At 37.2% G+C, this 16,769-nt stretch overlaps 1 protein-coding gene across 6 annotated transcripts in view; it reads left to right on the top strand.

Moving 5' to 3' along the window:
- The window catches only part of MAP4K3 (mitogen-activated protein kinase kinase kinase kinase 3), a 183,149-nt gene that overhangs the window by 120,685 nt on the left and 45,695 nt on the right, over positions 1 to 16,769 (top strand). For 3 of the 6 annotated variants that reach the window (XM_070798534.1, XM_070798536.1, XM_070798537.1), the window contains 4 exons: positions 3,264 to 3,342; positions 7,907 to 7,942; positions 9,425 to 9,483; positions 10,766 to 10,828. In XM_070798534.1, coding sequence (XP_070654635.1) covers positions 3,264 to 3,342; positions 7,907 to 7,942; positions 9,425 to 9,483; positions 10,766 to 10,828 — 237 coding nt within the window. The remainder of the gene's footprint in view (positions 1 to 3,263; positions 3,343 to 7,906; positions 7,943 to 9,424; positions 9,484 to 10,765; positions 10,829 to 16,769) is intronic. The other 3 variants (XM_019970040.2, XM_070798535.1, XM_019970041.2) reach the window with 3 other exon arrangements.

Here is a 16,769-nt window from a genome sequence, read left to right as displayed (position 1 = left end):
TATTAAGTAGATTGCACGGTGTCTGCCTTCTTCTTGTCATTTAACTTCATGACACAGAGCAGATTATTTTTATGCTTTGGTGAATGTCATTTTCCTACATTCAGAGCACCTCTAGCATTTTATCCTTTGAACTTTGAATGTATGAAATAATCTCCATATTCCTGTGATGTGCAGTTTTTTGCTGGTGCCCCTTGTTCTAGGGCATCTTCATCCTTTTTATCAGAACTTCTTTCTTCACTTGCATCAGCTTCATCCTCACTAAGTTACCATGGCTGTATGTCTGCAGTCTCTTGAACAGCAGCAATGTCAGCATTCTCACTGTCGTCTGTTTTATCTTGTAATTTCATTTCCAGCATTAATCCAGAGTGATCACTTTCTATTTCTTTGCAGCAGTTTTATCTTTGTTGGCTAATTCCTTCTTTCAGTTAACAAGTTTTTGTAAAAATGTCACATGAGTATATTATCCCTGGGAGACAGGGAAACAACACAGCTATACACTTTGCTGCCTGTGCATGAATTGAATAACAGATGCTCAGGCATCAGTCACAGATGTACTTTGAAAGTAGTGATGTGATTAGCCACTGATCATGATGTACATATGTTATTATAAGTAGACTATAAGTCGTCTTGCCTGGTGGCTCAGTCAGTAAATAGTCTGCTTGCAGTGCGGGAGGCCCAGGTTCAATCTCTGGGTCAGGAAGAGCGATCCCCTAGAGAAGGAAATGACAACCCACTCGAGTATTCTTGCGTGGAGAATCCCATGTATAGAGGACCCTGGTGGGCTACAGTCCATGGGGTCACAAAGAGCTGGACACGACTGTGACTAACACACACATAAATCTATAGTCATCTGTGGACTGAAGAGCTCACAGTGAAGTTTCTGTCTTATGCAATTACAATCAATATACTGAATGTTGATAAGATACTAATATACTGAATAACATATAATTAATAATTCATAATATACAATTAATATATTAGTGACTAAAATTTGAATCATGTTATAGAGGACTAGTATAATTTAACTATATGATAGTAACTGAAATTCATGTGTATCAAGATTCAGCACATGGACTGCCTGTACTCCTTCAGTGCATTAGATGCTGTGCAGTAGATGCTGCGCTGTTGTCCCTCACTTCATTCTGTTTATTTGTGCTGGATTATAAAGTCCTTTAAAATGTGTTTAAAGTGGAGAAATAATAAACCAAATGTAGAAGCAAGCTGTAGAATAAAGACTCCTCTGAGATTTTCTCATATGGCAGAGAAATAAATTTCTGCTTATCAAGACTGTGTTACTGGTATTAAAATTATAGGTTAAGGATGGGGGTAGCTTTTCTTTTGACCACAGTTTAAGATCTTTTTATTTTTCTTTTTGATCATACTTTCCCCAAAGAAATTTATAATAATTTATACATATATACTACAGTGTATGTTATGCATAAAAGGTAATATCCAACAGTCTTATTATATGCAAATGATTTGTAATTGCTAAGTATTTGAATGTGCTTAGTATTTCAGCAGTTGCTGATACTATATATATATTGTGGAAACTGAAATCTCTTGAAAATATTTAGCATGTGTACTAGTTCTACTTCAGTCTTTAGTTTTTCTTTATTATACATTATTCACAATGGAAGAAAGTCCCCTTTTCCTGTACGGTTCCCGTGTAATTTCTGTTTTAGAAGTACTGCACATTGAAGTAATTGTGATTCTGGTTTTTACTTGATAGTATTTTCTTCTATATGTTAACCCATTTACTAGGCACAACATTGTAAGATTTAATAACTTTATACCTTTGAAGCTGGGAAAGTAAAACGATTCTCATAGAAAGGGCGGATTTCATCCATGTTCACTGATAATAGCAGTATGTGTTACTAATCTAACGTGATACCTATTTTTGCTTGTTTTTGTTCCAAATATTGTTTTCAAAAGTCCAGGGTTTTTCTCATTCTGCAGCTAACTAGCTGAATGTCCTCATCTATAAAATGAAGATAAAGATTTGTTTCACAAGTTTGAGAACAGAATGGGCTAAGGTATATGAAAGCACTTTGTAAACTACAACTCACTGTGTATGTTTGAAGTTTAAATACTTACTTTTTAAAGTTATTTTTGCTTCTGTTTTATTACCCACTGGTGTTTTAATATTTGGGTCTCTCAGATTCATATATCTTTATTTCCTGAGAGATGTCTACACTGAGAATAGTTAACCTGGGTCCTGTTCTTGATTTACCTTATAGAGTCTTAAGAATTGGAGCTCAAGTGTTTACAAATTACATTTTCCAAAAAGATAGATATATGAGTATATCTTCTTCACAGCTAATAACTTCAAAGATAATGTTTCACACACAGGGAGAAAAACCTATTTGGCACGTGAAATAGATGCTGGCATAGAGTATATAGAATGAAGTTGCAGAAGCTTTTCAGATAGAGCCATTTTTACTCCATAAAGATTGGAGAATGTCCATGTGTTAGTATTAACAGTAAGAAGAACTCACCCCCACTTCCCCTCCCGCCAGGATACCGCTCTCTGAATGTGGCAGTACACATAGAGAGATTTTAATAAAGTAAAAGGAAAGAAAATAAAGTGCTGCTTCTATAAGAAAAAACATTAAGGTGGGGGAAATGTTGTGTTTACTAGGTAAGAAGACCATAAATCATTAATGCCTTTAGCATTATTTCATTTCATTTATTTTATCCTTGATATAAGAAGTTGAGGCAGATTTTTTTTTAATTACAGTTTTCTCCTCTGAAGCAGGGAAAGCTTGCTGCAGCCTTTGAACACCTATTGTATTGTCAAAATATTCATTTTTTAATATTTATTTATGTTCAACTCATAAGAACACTCCTATATTCACTTACAAGAATATGCCTGCAATGCCTGAGACCTGAGTTCAATCCCTGTGTCGGGAAGATCACCTGGGAAAGAGACGGCTATCCACTCCAGTATTCTTGCCTGTAGAATCCCATGGACAGAGGAGCCTGGCAGGCTACAGTCCATGGGACCTCAAAGAGTTGCACACAACTGAGCAACTAACACTTTCATAAGAAAACTCACTGGGAACCTGCTGTGGATAATGTTTATCCCTAATCTTTAGCTCCCAATTTGAAGAGAAAAGAGTTTTAAGTTTGTGGTTGCCATTTAAAAATACTAATAATAAAGTTGTATTTTGTTCCCATTTTTATGTAAAGTGAGAGCTTTCTTTCATATGTAGGTAATTCTGTGGACAAGACAGTGACTTGTCCTTGACTTTGTTCTTTCCTAGCCTCTTGTTGCTGTCCCACATAGGATTCACTCAACAAGTAGAAATGTGAGAGAGGAAAAAACACGCTCGGAGATAAACTGTAAGTATATATTGTATAGAGTTTGTAATTTAACAATGAAAAATAAGATTTCAAGTTGTAATTTAGTTGCCATTATTTTTGCTCCATTTTCTTCCAAATAGTTTTTATGTTTTCGATGCTTTGAAAGGTAGAATTTAATTAAGACAGTAAGAATTTTGTTTTCTTGCTCCTGGGAGCTTTCTGGTGGTGGCTGGGGATGTGTATTTGTGTTATTGTTTGGGAAGAGGAATAAAATTCCTAGAGTAGGCAGGATAGAAGGAATCAAGGCAGCGCTCCCTAAACTTCCTTTTTGGTAGCACTTGCCTAGAGAGCTTGCAAAAATGCCCTTTCTGATTCAGTAGTTCTGAGGTGAAATCTGAGGTTCTCTGCTTCTGACAAGCTCCCAGGTTACAAAGAAGCTGATGGTCCAGAAGAAGAGAGGGCTGCAAACTTAAAAGCTAAGTAAGGCAAGTAGGGACAGACACTATCACCATTTAATAGAAAATAAAAAAGAAATGCAAAGATGAATAGATCTACCTGTCGGGTGGAGTCATACAACTGATTAATAACAAGCCCGAGATCTCTCAGCCTCCAGCCCAGAGGTCTTTGGCTCCACAGAAACACCTCGGTACACGTGTGTGACCTTCACCCTGAAAGTCCTTTGTGAACTGTCCTTTGGAATGGTGGCTGCACCTTACACTGTGTATTAAGTTCTTGGCAGATTTTGGTGCTGGTGCTACGTAGAAATGCTCATATAAGATGGAAATTCTTGAAAGATAAGCACAATCTACTTGGCAAAAAGCCCAGGACTGGGATTAATACTTTGCCTATAGTCAGTTTTGTGACCATGTTAAATTACCTTTATAGCTCCCACTGAAGCCACGTGGTTTAAATTTGCTAATTTCTCCTCAAAAGTGTTTTTCTAAAAATGACAACTTTAGCATGCAAGCATTCCCCATTAAAAAAAAAAAAAAAAAACCTGTTATTTTTATTTATTTTATTTATTATTACTATTTTACTTTGGCTCTGCTGGGTCTTTGTTGTGTCACACGGGCTTAGTTGACCCGCAGCATGTGGGATATTCCCGGACCAGGGATGGAATCCACGTCCCCTTCATTGCAAAGTGGATTCTAAACCACTGGACCGCTAGGAAAGCTCCCCGTTATTTTTTAAACTCTAAAAAATGCGTTTATTTTATTTTTGACTGTGCTGGGTCTTCGTTGCTGCGTGTGGGGTTTCTCTAGTTGGTGGCAAGTGGGGGCTCCTCCAGTTGTAGTACGTGGGCATCTCATTGCAGTGACTTCTCTTGTTGCAGAGCACGGGTTCCAGAGCATGCCGGCTCAGTAGTTGTGGTGCAAGGACTTAGTTGCTTGGTGGCATATGGAATCTTTCCAGGCCAGGGACCGAACCCATATCCTCTGTATGACAGGTGGATTCTTAACTATTGGACCACCAGAGAAGTCCTCCATTATTTTTTAATATGTGAAAGTAGTTACAATATGTCTTTGTCATTTCTTTAATAATACAAAAGGTGATTAGAGATGCCTTTGTAGTTGATTCAGAAAACCTTATGTGTTCAGTAGTATTGAAAATCTGAAGTACTTTCTATTATGTTATCCAGTTATATTTTTAAGTTGTATTGTCAGGCCCTTTATTGCAAAGTGCAGTTACCTCTGGGTCCTTCTTTAATAGTTTGTATCAGTGATTATCCGCTCCTAACTACATATGCATATATTCTATTTAGCTAAATACTGTTACCCTAGTTTTTCTGAGATACTGATATGCCCCATTTTTGGTGGGAGCAGGTGATACGTGATGGACATTTTCTCACCATTTACCAGTAAGAAAAGTGTCATGTCCCTCCAGTATGTTGAGGTAGCAATGGGATTAAAATCACCACTTCTTACAACTTGTGGGTTTGATATTTGAGCCTTTAAAATCTTGTACAATGTTCTAGTATATGCTTTCTTAGGATGTTTTATGATTTTATATGAGATGTTATAAAGTATAGGCAGTCGTGCTATTGACGATAAAGACAGGCTTTGAAAAATAACTTATTTTAGTAGTCGTATATCTTTGTTCCTTTAATAATGTTTTCTGTTTACAATTACATGATGTCTCTTCATGTAACTGAGGTTTTCTGTTTATTAAGCTAAATGATGTTAAGGCAATATATGTAAAAACTGACTCACTTGCAGAAAAGTTATTACTCTTTCCCTTTTAGAAAGACCTTTTTGCCTTCAGTTGAATATGGTAAGCAAAGACTTGCTTTGAGAGGAAGTAATTCTGGGGCTCTTCTTGTCTACCATGGTAGGATCAGTTTTGACCCTAATAGTAGTGATGGGTCAGCAAGTGATCATGTCAGAGCTGTTTCAGAGAACTAAGAGGGAGTTTTCATCTGGATGCTGCTGCTTAGTCAGTTCAGTTGTGTCCAATTCTGTATGACCCTATGGATTGCAGTCCACCAGGCTCCTCTGTCCATGGAATTCTCTAAGCAAGAGTACTAGAGTGGATTGCCATGCTCTCTTCCAGGGGACCTTCCCAACGCAGGGATTGAACCCGGATCCCCTGTGTTGTACGCAGATTCTTTACCACTGAGCCACCAGGGAAGCCCTTTCATCTGGATAGTAAAACATAAATTTATGGTTTGTAACTTGACATATGTTCAAGGAGATAGTAGCAGAAACAGAGATCAAGACCAATAGACGGTTACAGATAAGTAGGAATCTTCAACATTATTAAGAACATCATAAATAGCACTGCAGCCCGGGGTGATTGTCCAGCAGTTATTTGAACAGAAGCTGGAAGGTCCTGTGGCAGAAACTGTCATAACTTTAGGGAAGTTGCAGAGAACAGAAGAGTGACACCAATGTAAGGCGTGAAGAGTGAATCTCCAGAGGGACTTTGTGACTCTTTCTGGGAATGCATTCCCACAGAGTATAAGGGTGGTGAATACCTGTGACAGTTGGGGTTCTGTCCTTGTTATGAAAGTTAGTCTTAAGACAGCATCACTTAAATCCATGCACCTTATCTTTGACAAAGGAGGCAAGAATATGCAATGGAGAAAAGACAATCTCTTTAACAAGTGGTGCTGGGAAAACTGGTCAACCACTTGTAAAAGAATGAAACTAGATCACTTTCTAACACCATACACAAAAATAAACTCAAAATGGATTAAAGACATAAATGTAAGACCAGAAACTATAAAACTCCTAGAGGAAAATATAGGCAAAACACTCTCTGACATAAATCACAGCAGGATCCTCTATGACCCACCTCCCAGAATATTGGAAATAAAAGAAAAAATAAACAAATGGGACCTAATTAAACTTAAAAGTTTTTGCACAACAAAGGAGACTATAAGCAAGGTGAAAAAACAGCCTTCAGAATGGGAAAAAATAATAGCAAACGAAGCAACTGACAAAGAATTAATCTCAAAAATATACAAGCAGCCCCTGCACCTCAATTCCAGAAAAAAAAACGACCCAATCAAAAAATGGGCCAAAGAACTGAACAGAAATTTCTCCAAAGAAGACATACAGATGGCTAACAAACACATGAAAAGATGCTCAACATCACTCATTATCAGAGAAAAGCAAATCAAAACCACTATGAGGTACCATTTCACACCAGTCAGAATGGCTGCGATCCAAAGGTCTACAAGCAATAAATGCTGGAGAGGGTGTGGAGAAAAGGGAACCCTCTTACACTGTTGGTGGGAATGCAAACTAGTACAGCCACTTTGGAGAACAGTGTGGAGATTCCTTAAAAAACTGGAAATAGAACTGCCATATGACCCAGCAATCCCACTGCTGGGCATACACACCGAGGAACCCAGAATTGAAAGAGACACATGTACCCCAGTGTTCATTACAGCACTGTTTATAATAGCCAAGACATGGAAGCAACCTAGATGTCCATCAGCAGATGAATGGATAAGAAAGCTGTGGTACATATACACAATGGAATATTACTCAGCTATTAAAAAGAATGCATTTGAATCAGTTCTAATGAGGTGGATGAAACTGGAGCCTATTATACAGAGTGAAGTAAGTCAGAAAGAAAACACAAATACAGTATGTTAACACATACATATGGAACTTGGAAAGATGGTAACGATGACCCTATATGTGAGACAGCAAAAGAGACACAGATGTAAAGACAGACATTTGGCCCCTCTGAGAGAAGGTGAGGGTGGGATGATTTGAGAGAATAGCATTGAAACGTGTGTTATCATATGTGAAATAGATCACCAGTCCAGGTTCGATACATGAGACAGGCTCAGGGCTGGTGCACTGGGATGACCCTGAGGGATGCGATGAGGAGGGAGGTGGGAGAGGGGTTCAGGATGGGGAACACATGTGCACCTATGGCTGATTGATGTCAATGTTTGGCAAAAACCACCACAATATTATAAATAGCCTCCAATTAAAATTAATTAATTAATTAAAAGAAAGCATCACTGTGCCCCTGTGCTCAGTAATTATGTGGTCCAATGAAAGCGGGCATTTCATATGTGACAATAACAAGGCAGATAATGCATGGAACTGTCCTCGTGTAACTTTATTATGCTATTTGGTGACAGGTATAGGTGAGAGTTGTTCAGTAGGCCTCTATCAAGGTGAGATACATATATATATATATGTATGTGTATATATATGTGTATGTATGTATATACATGTTTTAATATCTTACTAAAAACTATTTTGTAATCTTTGATTTGTGATCATATGTGAACAGGCATGAGGAACCCATTATTGAAGAGCCTGCTTATCTCCAAGAGCCAGAATTAGATATCTAGTTCATAACAGCTATAAAGCATATACATACTTCACATTACAACTGTGTGTTTTGTAGGGCCGTTTCTCAACTTTCTTTATTTGTGCTTCCTATTGCTAAATATTCAAATCTCATGATCTCCTTTCATTGTTGTTAACATTCACAGTAATCATACATACTAAGCTAAAATCAAAACAGTTACAAAATAAGTGTGCTTTGAAATCTCACTCGTTCCCCTGCCTTGATTGAGAATTGTTGTTTTGGCTGAAACTCAGGCTCTTACTAGTTGAGCTGTAATATCTGTGACTCTCTGTTTTGCTTCTTTTTCATGTTTTATATTTGTGCCCCTGCTTTTATCTCGGTGGTCTTGAATGCTGTACCAGGTTATAAAAGCAGATAATGACAATGAGATACAGAAATTAAAGATAAAGGTAGTGAGTCATTCATTAAATTAGAAGAGCAGGGGGAAAGGTGAATGTAGTATAGTCAGTTCATGTCGGCTCTCATATTTCGGTGGTACTTTCGCTGTAGAGGTGTGCTAGTTATTTATCGTTGTTTAACAGATTACCCCTAAAATGTAGCAACTTAAAGCAATAAACATTTATTATCTCATACGTATTCAGGGATCCAGGACAGCTTGGCTGGGTGGTTCTCGCTCAGGGTCTGTCTTGAAGCTACAATCAGAGTGTCATCAGGGGCTGCAGTTTCCCAAAGGCTTGACCAGGGTGGAACATTTGCTCTCAGGGTTACTCACATATTGTTAGCCCAGGACTTCAGTTCCTTGCAGTGTAGCCTCTCCATAGTGCTGTTCAACATGACTTCCTCCAGAGCCAAGTGATCCAGTAGAGAGAGCACCCAGGACAGAAGCCTTATCTCAGAAGCTGTATGCTACCACTGTGCCATCTTCTTATCACATAGGCCACCCCAGGATGTAGGAAGGGACTACATAAGTTTATGAAGGTCAGGAGGCAGGACTTATCAGAGACCACCTTGCAGGCTGGCTTTCAGAAATACTCTGCCTGAATTGCTGTCTGTCTATAAAGTCCTAAGTTAAGATTGTCTGTATTTAATGCTGGGTCACAATGAAGTAGCAAGTTAGATCCTGACATAATTTTGCTAATCATCTTTGGGTTATTAGATTAAGCTTTAACAGCTTAGACTTTCTTAGGTTTCTTCCAGCTAACAGATTGTTTATTTAAATCTTTGGGTGTTAATCAGTCTATAAGAGATGATGGGATTAAATGTGTTTTGCTATGGAGTAACTTTTTAAATTATTGTTAAGAATGTTGAAACAGATCACAGCTTTACTTTTTATCTTTTTTAGTTGGCCAAGTAAAATTTGATCCACCCTTAAGGAAGGAGACAGAACCACATCATGAACTTGTAAGTAGTGTAATCTTGGAATCTTAACACTGAAAATAAATGTTTTAATTAGTCTTTCTGATTTGTTGGCACTGACTACAAAAGCTAGTTAGTAAAATTTTCTAAGCCTTTGGGGAAATAAAAAGGTAAGTAATTCTAAAATTCAAAATAAATAAATCTGTGTTGCTGAGATTAAATATTTTCAAAATTACTTTAGGAGAAACTTAGTTTGTACCATTCTCTGTTTAAATGTCTTTAATGATTTTTTTTTCTTTTTTCATTTTTGCTTTGCAATTTTTGAGGGGCTTTTTGCAGATATATTTATTAGGATAAATGCCACAGTCTTAAACTAGAATTTTGGACCAGTGATAGTATTAATATGTCTTCTCATTAAGTTTATGGGCAACTTTTTAAGAGTGTCAGCCACTTTTCTAAACATCAAGGTAGAATCCAGTCTCCTTGGAGTAACTGAAATTCAGGAGAGACTAGGTGTACATAGCAGATTAAGTTTATCATTTATTTAAAGATTGCTAAAATGTTCTTTTCATGATTCTTTTTTGTTAATTTTTTATATACTGCTTTCCAGATATATGATAAAATATTAAGTGCAATCTCGGAAGCAAAATGCTGTGCAAACATTTGAGATGTTAATAGTCTACAGAGGAATAAAAAATGAGACTTAAAAAACAAAATCAATCTTAATGAAATTACTTAACCAAAGTTCCAGATTGTATGTTTCATTTTTTTTTTTCCCTTTCTTGCTTAATAATGAGAAGAAAGTAACTTAATGAATACTCAGAACTGAAGTGGGAACTTTCTTCTTAAATTTAATGCTTATTTTAATCCACCTGACTAATGGCATACAAAGAGAGTCTTTAGCTTTTAATCTAAAGAGTTGCTCTCAGTATACCAGCATGGAAGAAAAATTCTTAACATGTTAAGAATGTTAAAAGAAAAATTCTTAACATGATCATGTTATAGTACTTCAGCCTGACCTTTATGGAGAGGATGGAGAAGGTAAATCTTGATGTTTATAAATGCCAGTTGTTATTTTCTGCTTCTCTTTTTAAGTTAGCATTGCATGCATTTAAGTTCTGTACTAATTTAGTAACTGTATTATATAGCAAAGTTGTTGCACCGCTGCTTTTTTAGAAGCTGCTTAATTGGATTTGACTTTGCATTTACCTTAATAAAATGATGTTAGCAGGACTGACTGACTTCCCTTGTGAAAGTCTCCCTTTGTGAATTTGTGGCTTTTAGTCTGAGTGTAAATAACTTGGGTTTTTTGGTCTCTGCTGAACAGCCCGACAGTGATGGTTTTTTGGACAGTTCAGAAGAAGTATACTACACTGCAAGATCTAACCTGGTATTTCCCATCTTCTGATTTTCTTTGTCAGCATTGTTTTAGTCTTAACTGTTTTTAGGTTTTTTTAAATCAACCATTTTGTTCAGTTTTAATGAATCAGTTTAAGCATTGTTTTATAAATTCCTGCCAGTAAGCAACCTACCATATATTAAGGATTATAGCAATTTTTTCTATAAGGTAAACGTATTTACTCAAAGATACTATAATGTTACAGTAAAAATTAATTTTTTTATTTGTTATAAAAACATTTTTGTTCTCACTCAGATATAAATTTTTTCTTTAAATATTGCATTTCCCTATAAACATGCCCAGTGTGAATAATGTGACTTGTTTTAGTGAACTATAAACCATCCATGTATATACATATCCATATATTACAAAAATAAAATATATATAATTTTAAAAAATAAATTACCCCTAATTAACAATGAAATCCATCTCAGATGAAATTTTAACTTTGTAATATTATGTAATATCCAGTTTTCTCAGGCAAGAATTTGGGTTATAAGGACTCCCTGAAGTTTTTTTTTTTTTTTTTAAATTTTATTTTATTTTTAAACTTTACATAACTGTATTAGTTTTGCCAAATATCAAAATGAATCCGCCACAGGTATACATGGGTTTTAAATACTATCTTACCATTAGGTAAGAAAAGATGAGAAATTAAGCCTAGCAAATATTAAATAAATAGTACTTTTAACAGTTGTTATTAAGTAGCTTTTTCGATTTTTGTAGCTGGCCAGGGCCCCAAGTTGCCTCAGCGTTTACTTCTTGATCTACTTTTCTGCCTTTTCAATTGAATTTTCCTTCTCTTTCCTTCCTTTCATACCTGTTTTAGTTCTGGTTAGTTTAAATGATTCTTTATAAAAATTTCTAAATCTATGCCAAATAACATTTGTAGAACATAAAAGAGACTTAAGATACAGTTTCCCTTTTAGGAAAGTTGCTATCTTGATAGGCGGAAAATACTTGTATATGTAAACTCTTAGCCTTGCAACAGAATGTACAGTGCCCTGCCAGAGTTTCTTCTGGTGGTGACTGTTGAGGAGAGTCTAACATATAATAGATACTATGGAAATCAAAGAAGGAGAAAAGCTTTGGGGTTAATGTGATTGATCTGGTTTGTGGGAGGAACTAAAAGTCTGATTTCAGTATTGTGTAGGAATCATTCTATGTTTTTCAGGAAGAAAATGAACAAATGACTCCTATGTTTCGTGGGAATTAATGTGGGAACAGTCATTGACACAGTTTTGAGAGATGGCAGATAAAGAGCTGAAATTATGGAGTGGTTATACTACTACTAATTATGAGATTAGCTCAGAAAAGGATGATTCATGTCATCAAAGAGGAAATGATAGATGAACCCATGGGATTGCATGTTTTCCCCAGTTAGGTCTGAAGAAAGAAAGTGCAGAAGACTAGTTACCACAGCGGTGCTGCCTCTTCTGCGGTAAGAGGTAGAACCAGCACTGGAGGCAGGGAAGCAGCAGCTGAAACGCTGGAAACTTGAAACTGACGTCGCTCAGTCGTGTCTGACTCTGCGACCCCATGAACTGCAGCCTACCGGGCTCCTCAGTCCATGGGATTTTCCAGGCAAGAGTACTGGAGTGGGCTGCCATTGCCTTCTCCAGGGGATCTTCCCACCTGGAAGAGTCAGTAAATGGCCCAGAGAGGCCAGAAGACATGAGGCCAGAATTAATCATCTGAGGAGACAGGTGAGATGGAATGTCTGAAGACAACACTGCCAGTGATTTGTGGATAGAAAATGTTTTCAAAATTAGGCATATGTAGGCTAGAATGATAGTTAGTGAAATTTGTTGTGGAAATAAAAAACCATAGACTCAAAAGCTTAAAATGACTATTTTATGTATTTATATTCTCCAGGAAAAAAAACAGCAAAACGAGAAACCATTTTAGAGCTGCAGTCTTTTTCTCTGCCCTGTGTGTAACTCACCTAGTAACTTGAGTGAGTTATCCTGGCTCTGTTCCCTCGAACTTCCTCCCACACCACTTATGTTATGATAGTGGGGCAGTTGACAAGGGGTCTTGTAACCGAGAAGAGCTTTAGAGCCATTCAACTTGTGGGTAGTTCTGGAAGAAGAGGAATGAATGAAGTATTTGTCAGATCCTACCATTTATAAAATCAACCTTTAAAAATCCACTTATATTGATAACACTCCCATTCCCCCATCCCTAGCCCCTGGCAGTTGCCATTCTATTTTCTATGTCTTTGAGTTTTTCTGTACTCTATGTAAGGGTATTCTGTATTCCATGTAAGTGGAATCATGCATTATTTGTCCTTTTGTTACAAATAATATAAGTGAAGTGACTGGCTCACTTCACTTGGCATAATGTCGTAACATCTTCAGGATTTATCTCTGTTGTAGCATGTGTCTGAAGTCTGAATAATATTTCATTGTATGTATAGCTGCATGTTGTTTATCCATTAATCCATCAGTGGACTCTATTGTGAATAATGCTGCTGTGAACCTGGGTATACAAAAATGTGTCAAGTTTCTGCTTCTAGTTCTTTTGGGCATATAACTGGAAGGGTGATTGCTGGATCATGTGTTAATTCTATGCTTGATTTTGGGGGGGATTACCATACTGTTTTCTATAGCAGCTGCATCATTTTACAGTCCCACCAGCATTGCACAAGGGTTCCAATTTTCTCCACATCCTCCATGCTTGTTATTTTCTGAGTGTATGTTTGTTTTATTGAAGTATAGTTGATTTATAGTATTTCATTAGTTTCTGGTGTGATTCAGGTTTTTTGTAAAGATTATATTCCATTATAGGTTGTTATAAGATATCAGGTATAATTCCCTGTGTTATACAGCAAATCCTTTTTGCTTATCTATTTTATATTTAGTAGTTTGTATCAGTTAATCCCGTACTTCTATTTTTCTCTCCTCCTTCTCTCTCCCTTTTGGTAACTATAAGTTTATTTTCTGTGTCTGTGGGTCTGTTTTTGTTTTGTAATAGATTAATTTGTATTGTTTTTTAGATTCTGCTTAGACTAGGCATCATATTCTATAGGCCAGTCCACATTGATGCAAATGGCAGTATTTCATTTTTTATCACTGAGCATTATTTCATCATGTGTATGTACCACATCTTTTGTTGACGGGCACTTGGGTTGCTTCCACGTCTTGATGTTGTAAATAGTGCGGCTGAGAACTTTGAGGTGCATGTGTCTTTTCACATCAGTGTTTCTGTTTTTTGGTGTGAAGTATCCATAATTATTCCAGTCTCCTGCTTTCATAGTTCTTAGCACTGTGAACAGGATTTCAACTCATAACAAATACCTGTTGCTGGCCACTAAAAACCTGATGGACCCAACATGTCTGGCTGTTATCTTAGTAGAGTGTTGGCACCAAGATGATGGCCCTAAATCTTTTGCGACTGAAAAGAAGTATTTATCCTCTTAAAGACCTCACCACCTTACTTGTCATCAGTGATTTCTGGTTGCAAGTATTTTCATCTTATGGTTTTTGTAAATGAATTCAGAATATTACTATACCTCAATTTTCAGTACTATAATAGAGGTTTTTTTAATCAGGCAATCTTAATATGTAAAATATATATGAAATATATGAAACAAAAAGAAGAAAGCTTGATTTTAGCATTGTTAGAAAAAAAAAAAGTCTTTCAATTTTGAAAGATTTCTGAGTTAAAAAAGCAAAGTAAAAAACTCAGCAAAATTCGATAATAGTAAGAGTTTTGCCTATAACCATATAAATGAATATATCCCATCTACAAGATGCTGTCTTTATGTTAAAAGAATATATTACACATCTGTTCAGCTACTGCTGATTTTCCTAGTTGTACTAGGCATTTTAGCCCATGTACCAGTGAAAAATATATTGAAAGGTAATTACGGTTGACCCTTGAACAGCAAGGGCATTGGGGACACCAGCAGTCAAAAGTCCGAGTATAACTGTAAAGTTGGGCATCCTGTGCATCTGTGTTTTCAGGTTCAGCCAACAGCATATCATGTGGTAGTGTAGTATGTCCTTACTGAAGAAAAGCCAACATATTAAGTGGATGCAACCAGGTGGCGCTAGTGGCAAAGAACCTGCCTGCCAGTGCAGGAGATGTAAGAGACTAGATCTGATAGACAGAGTGCCTGATGAACTATGGACGGAGATTTGTGACATTGTACAGGAGACAGGGATCAAGACCATCCCCAAGAAGAAGAAATGCAAAAACCAAAATGGCTGTCTGAGGAGGCCTTACAAATAGCCGTGAAAAGAAGAGAAGCAGAAAGCAAAGGAGAAAAGGAAAGATACACCCATTTGAATGCAGAGTGCCGAAGAATAGCAAGGAGAGATAAGAAAGCCTTCCTTAATCATCAATGCAAAGAAATAGAGGAAAACAATAAAATAGGAAAGACTAGAGATGTCTTCAAGAAAATTAGAGATACCAAGGGAACATTTCATGCAAAGATGGGCTCGATAAAGGACATAAATGGTAGGGACCTAACAGAAGCAGAAGATATTAAGAGAGGTGGCAAGAATACACAGAAGAACTGTACAAAAAAGATCTTCACGACCCAGGTAATCACGATGGTGTGATCACTCACCTAGAGCCAGACATCCTGGAATGCAAAGCTAGTGGAGGTGATGGAATTCCAGTTGAGCTATTTCAAATCCTAAAAGATGATGCTGTGAAAGTGCTGCACTCACTATGCTAGCAAATTTGGAAAACTCAGCAGTGGCAAAGGACTGGAAAAGGATTGCATTCCAATCCCAAAGAAAGGCAGTGCCAAAGAATGCTCAAACTACCGCACAATTGCACTCATCTCACATGCTAGTAAAGTAATGCTCAAAATTCTCCAAGCCAGGCTTCAACAGTACATAATCGTGAACTTCCAGATGTTCAAGCTGGTTTTAGAAAAGGCAGAGGAACCAGAGATCAAATTACCAACATCCGCTGGATCATCGAAAAAGCGTGAGAGATCCAGAAAAACATCTATTTCTGCTTTATTGACTATGCCAAAAGTTTTGACTGTGTGGATCACAATGAACTGTGGAAAATTCTGAAAGAGATGGGAATACCAGACCACCTGACCTCCTTCTTGAGAAATCTGTATGCAGGTCAGGAAGCAACAGTTAGAACTGGACGTGGAAAAACAGACTGTTCCAAATAGGGAAAGGAGTACGTCAAGGCTGTATATTGTCACCCTGCTTATTTAACTTATATGCAGAGTACATCATGAGAAACACTGGGCTGGATGAAGCACAAGCTGGAATCAAGATTGCCGGGAGAAATATCAATAACTTCAGATATGCAGATGATACCACCCTTATGGCAGAAAGTGAAGAGGAACTCAAAAGCCTCTTGATGAAAGTGAAAGAGGAGAGTGATCAAGTTGGCTTAAAACTCAACATTCAGAAAACTAAGATCATGACATCTGGTCCCATCACTTCAGGGTAAATAGATGGGGAAACAGTGGCTGACTTTATTTTTCTGGGCTCCAAAATCACTGCACATGGTGATTGCAGCCATGAAATTAAAAGACGCTTACTCCTTGGAAGGAAAGTTATGACCAACCTACACAGCATATTCAAAAGCAGAGACATTACTTTGCCAACAAAGGTCCATCTAGTCAAGGCAATGGTTTTTCCAGTAGTCATGTGTGGATGTGAGAGTTGAACTATAAAGAAAGCTGAGTGCCGAAGCATTGATGCTTTTGAACTCTTGAGAGTTTGGACTCTGGAGAGTCCCTTGGACTGCAAGGAGATCCAACCAGTCCATCCTAAAGGAGATCAGTCCTGGGTGTTAATTGGAAGGACTGATGTTGAAGCTGAAACTCCAATACTTTGGCCACCTGATGCAAAGAGCTGACTCATTTGAAAAGACCCTGATGTTGGGAAAAACTTAAGGCAAGAGGAGAAGGGGACGACAGAGGATGAGATGGTTTGATGGCATCACTGAC

This window comes from Bos indicus, chromosome 11 (genome assembly GCF_029378745.1).
Source record: "Bos indicus isolate NIAB-ARS_2022 breed Sahiwal x Tharparkar chromosome 11, NIAB-ARS_B.indTharparkar_mat_pri_1.0, whole genome shotgun sequence".
Taxonomy (NCBI): Eukaryota; Metazoa; Chordata; class Mammalia; order Artiodactyla; family Bovidae; genus Bos; species Bos indicus.
Note: the sequence above shows the minus strand (reverse complement) of the source record. Positions and strands in the feature narration are given on the sequence as shown.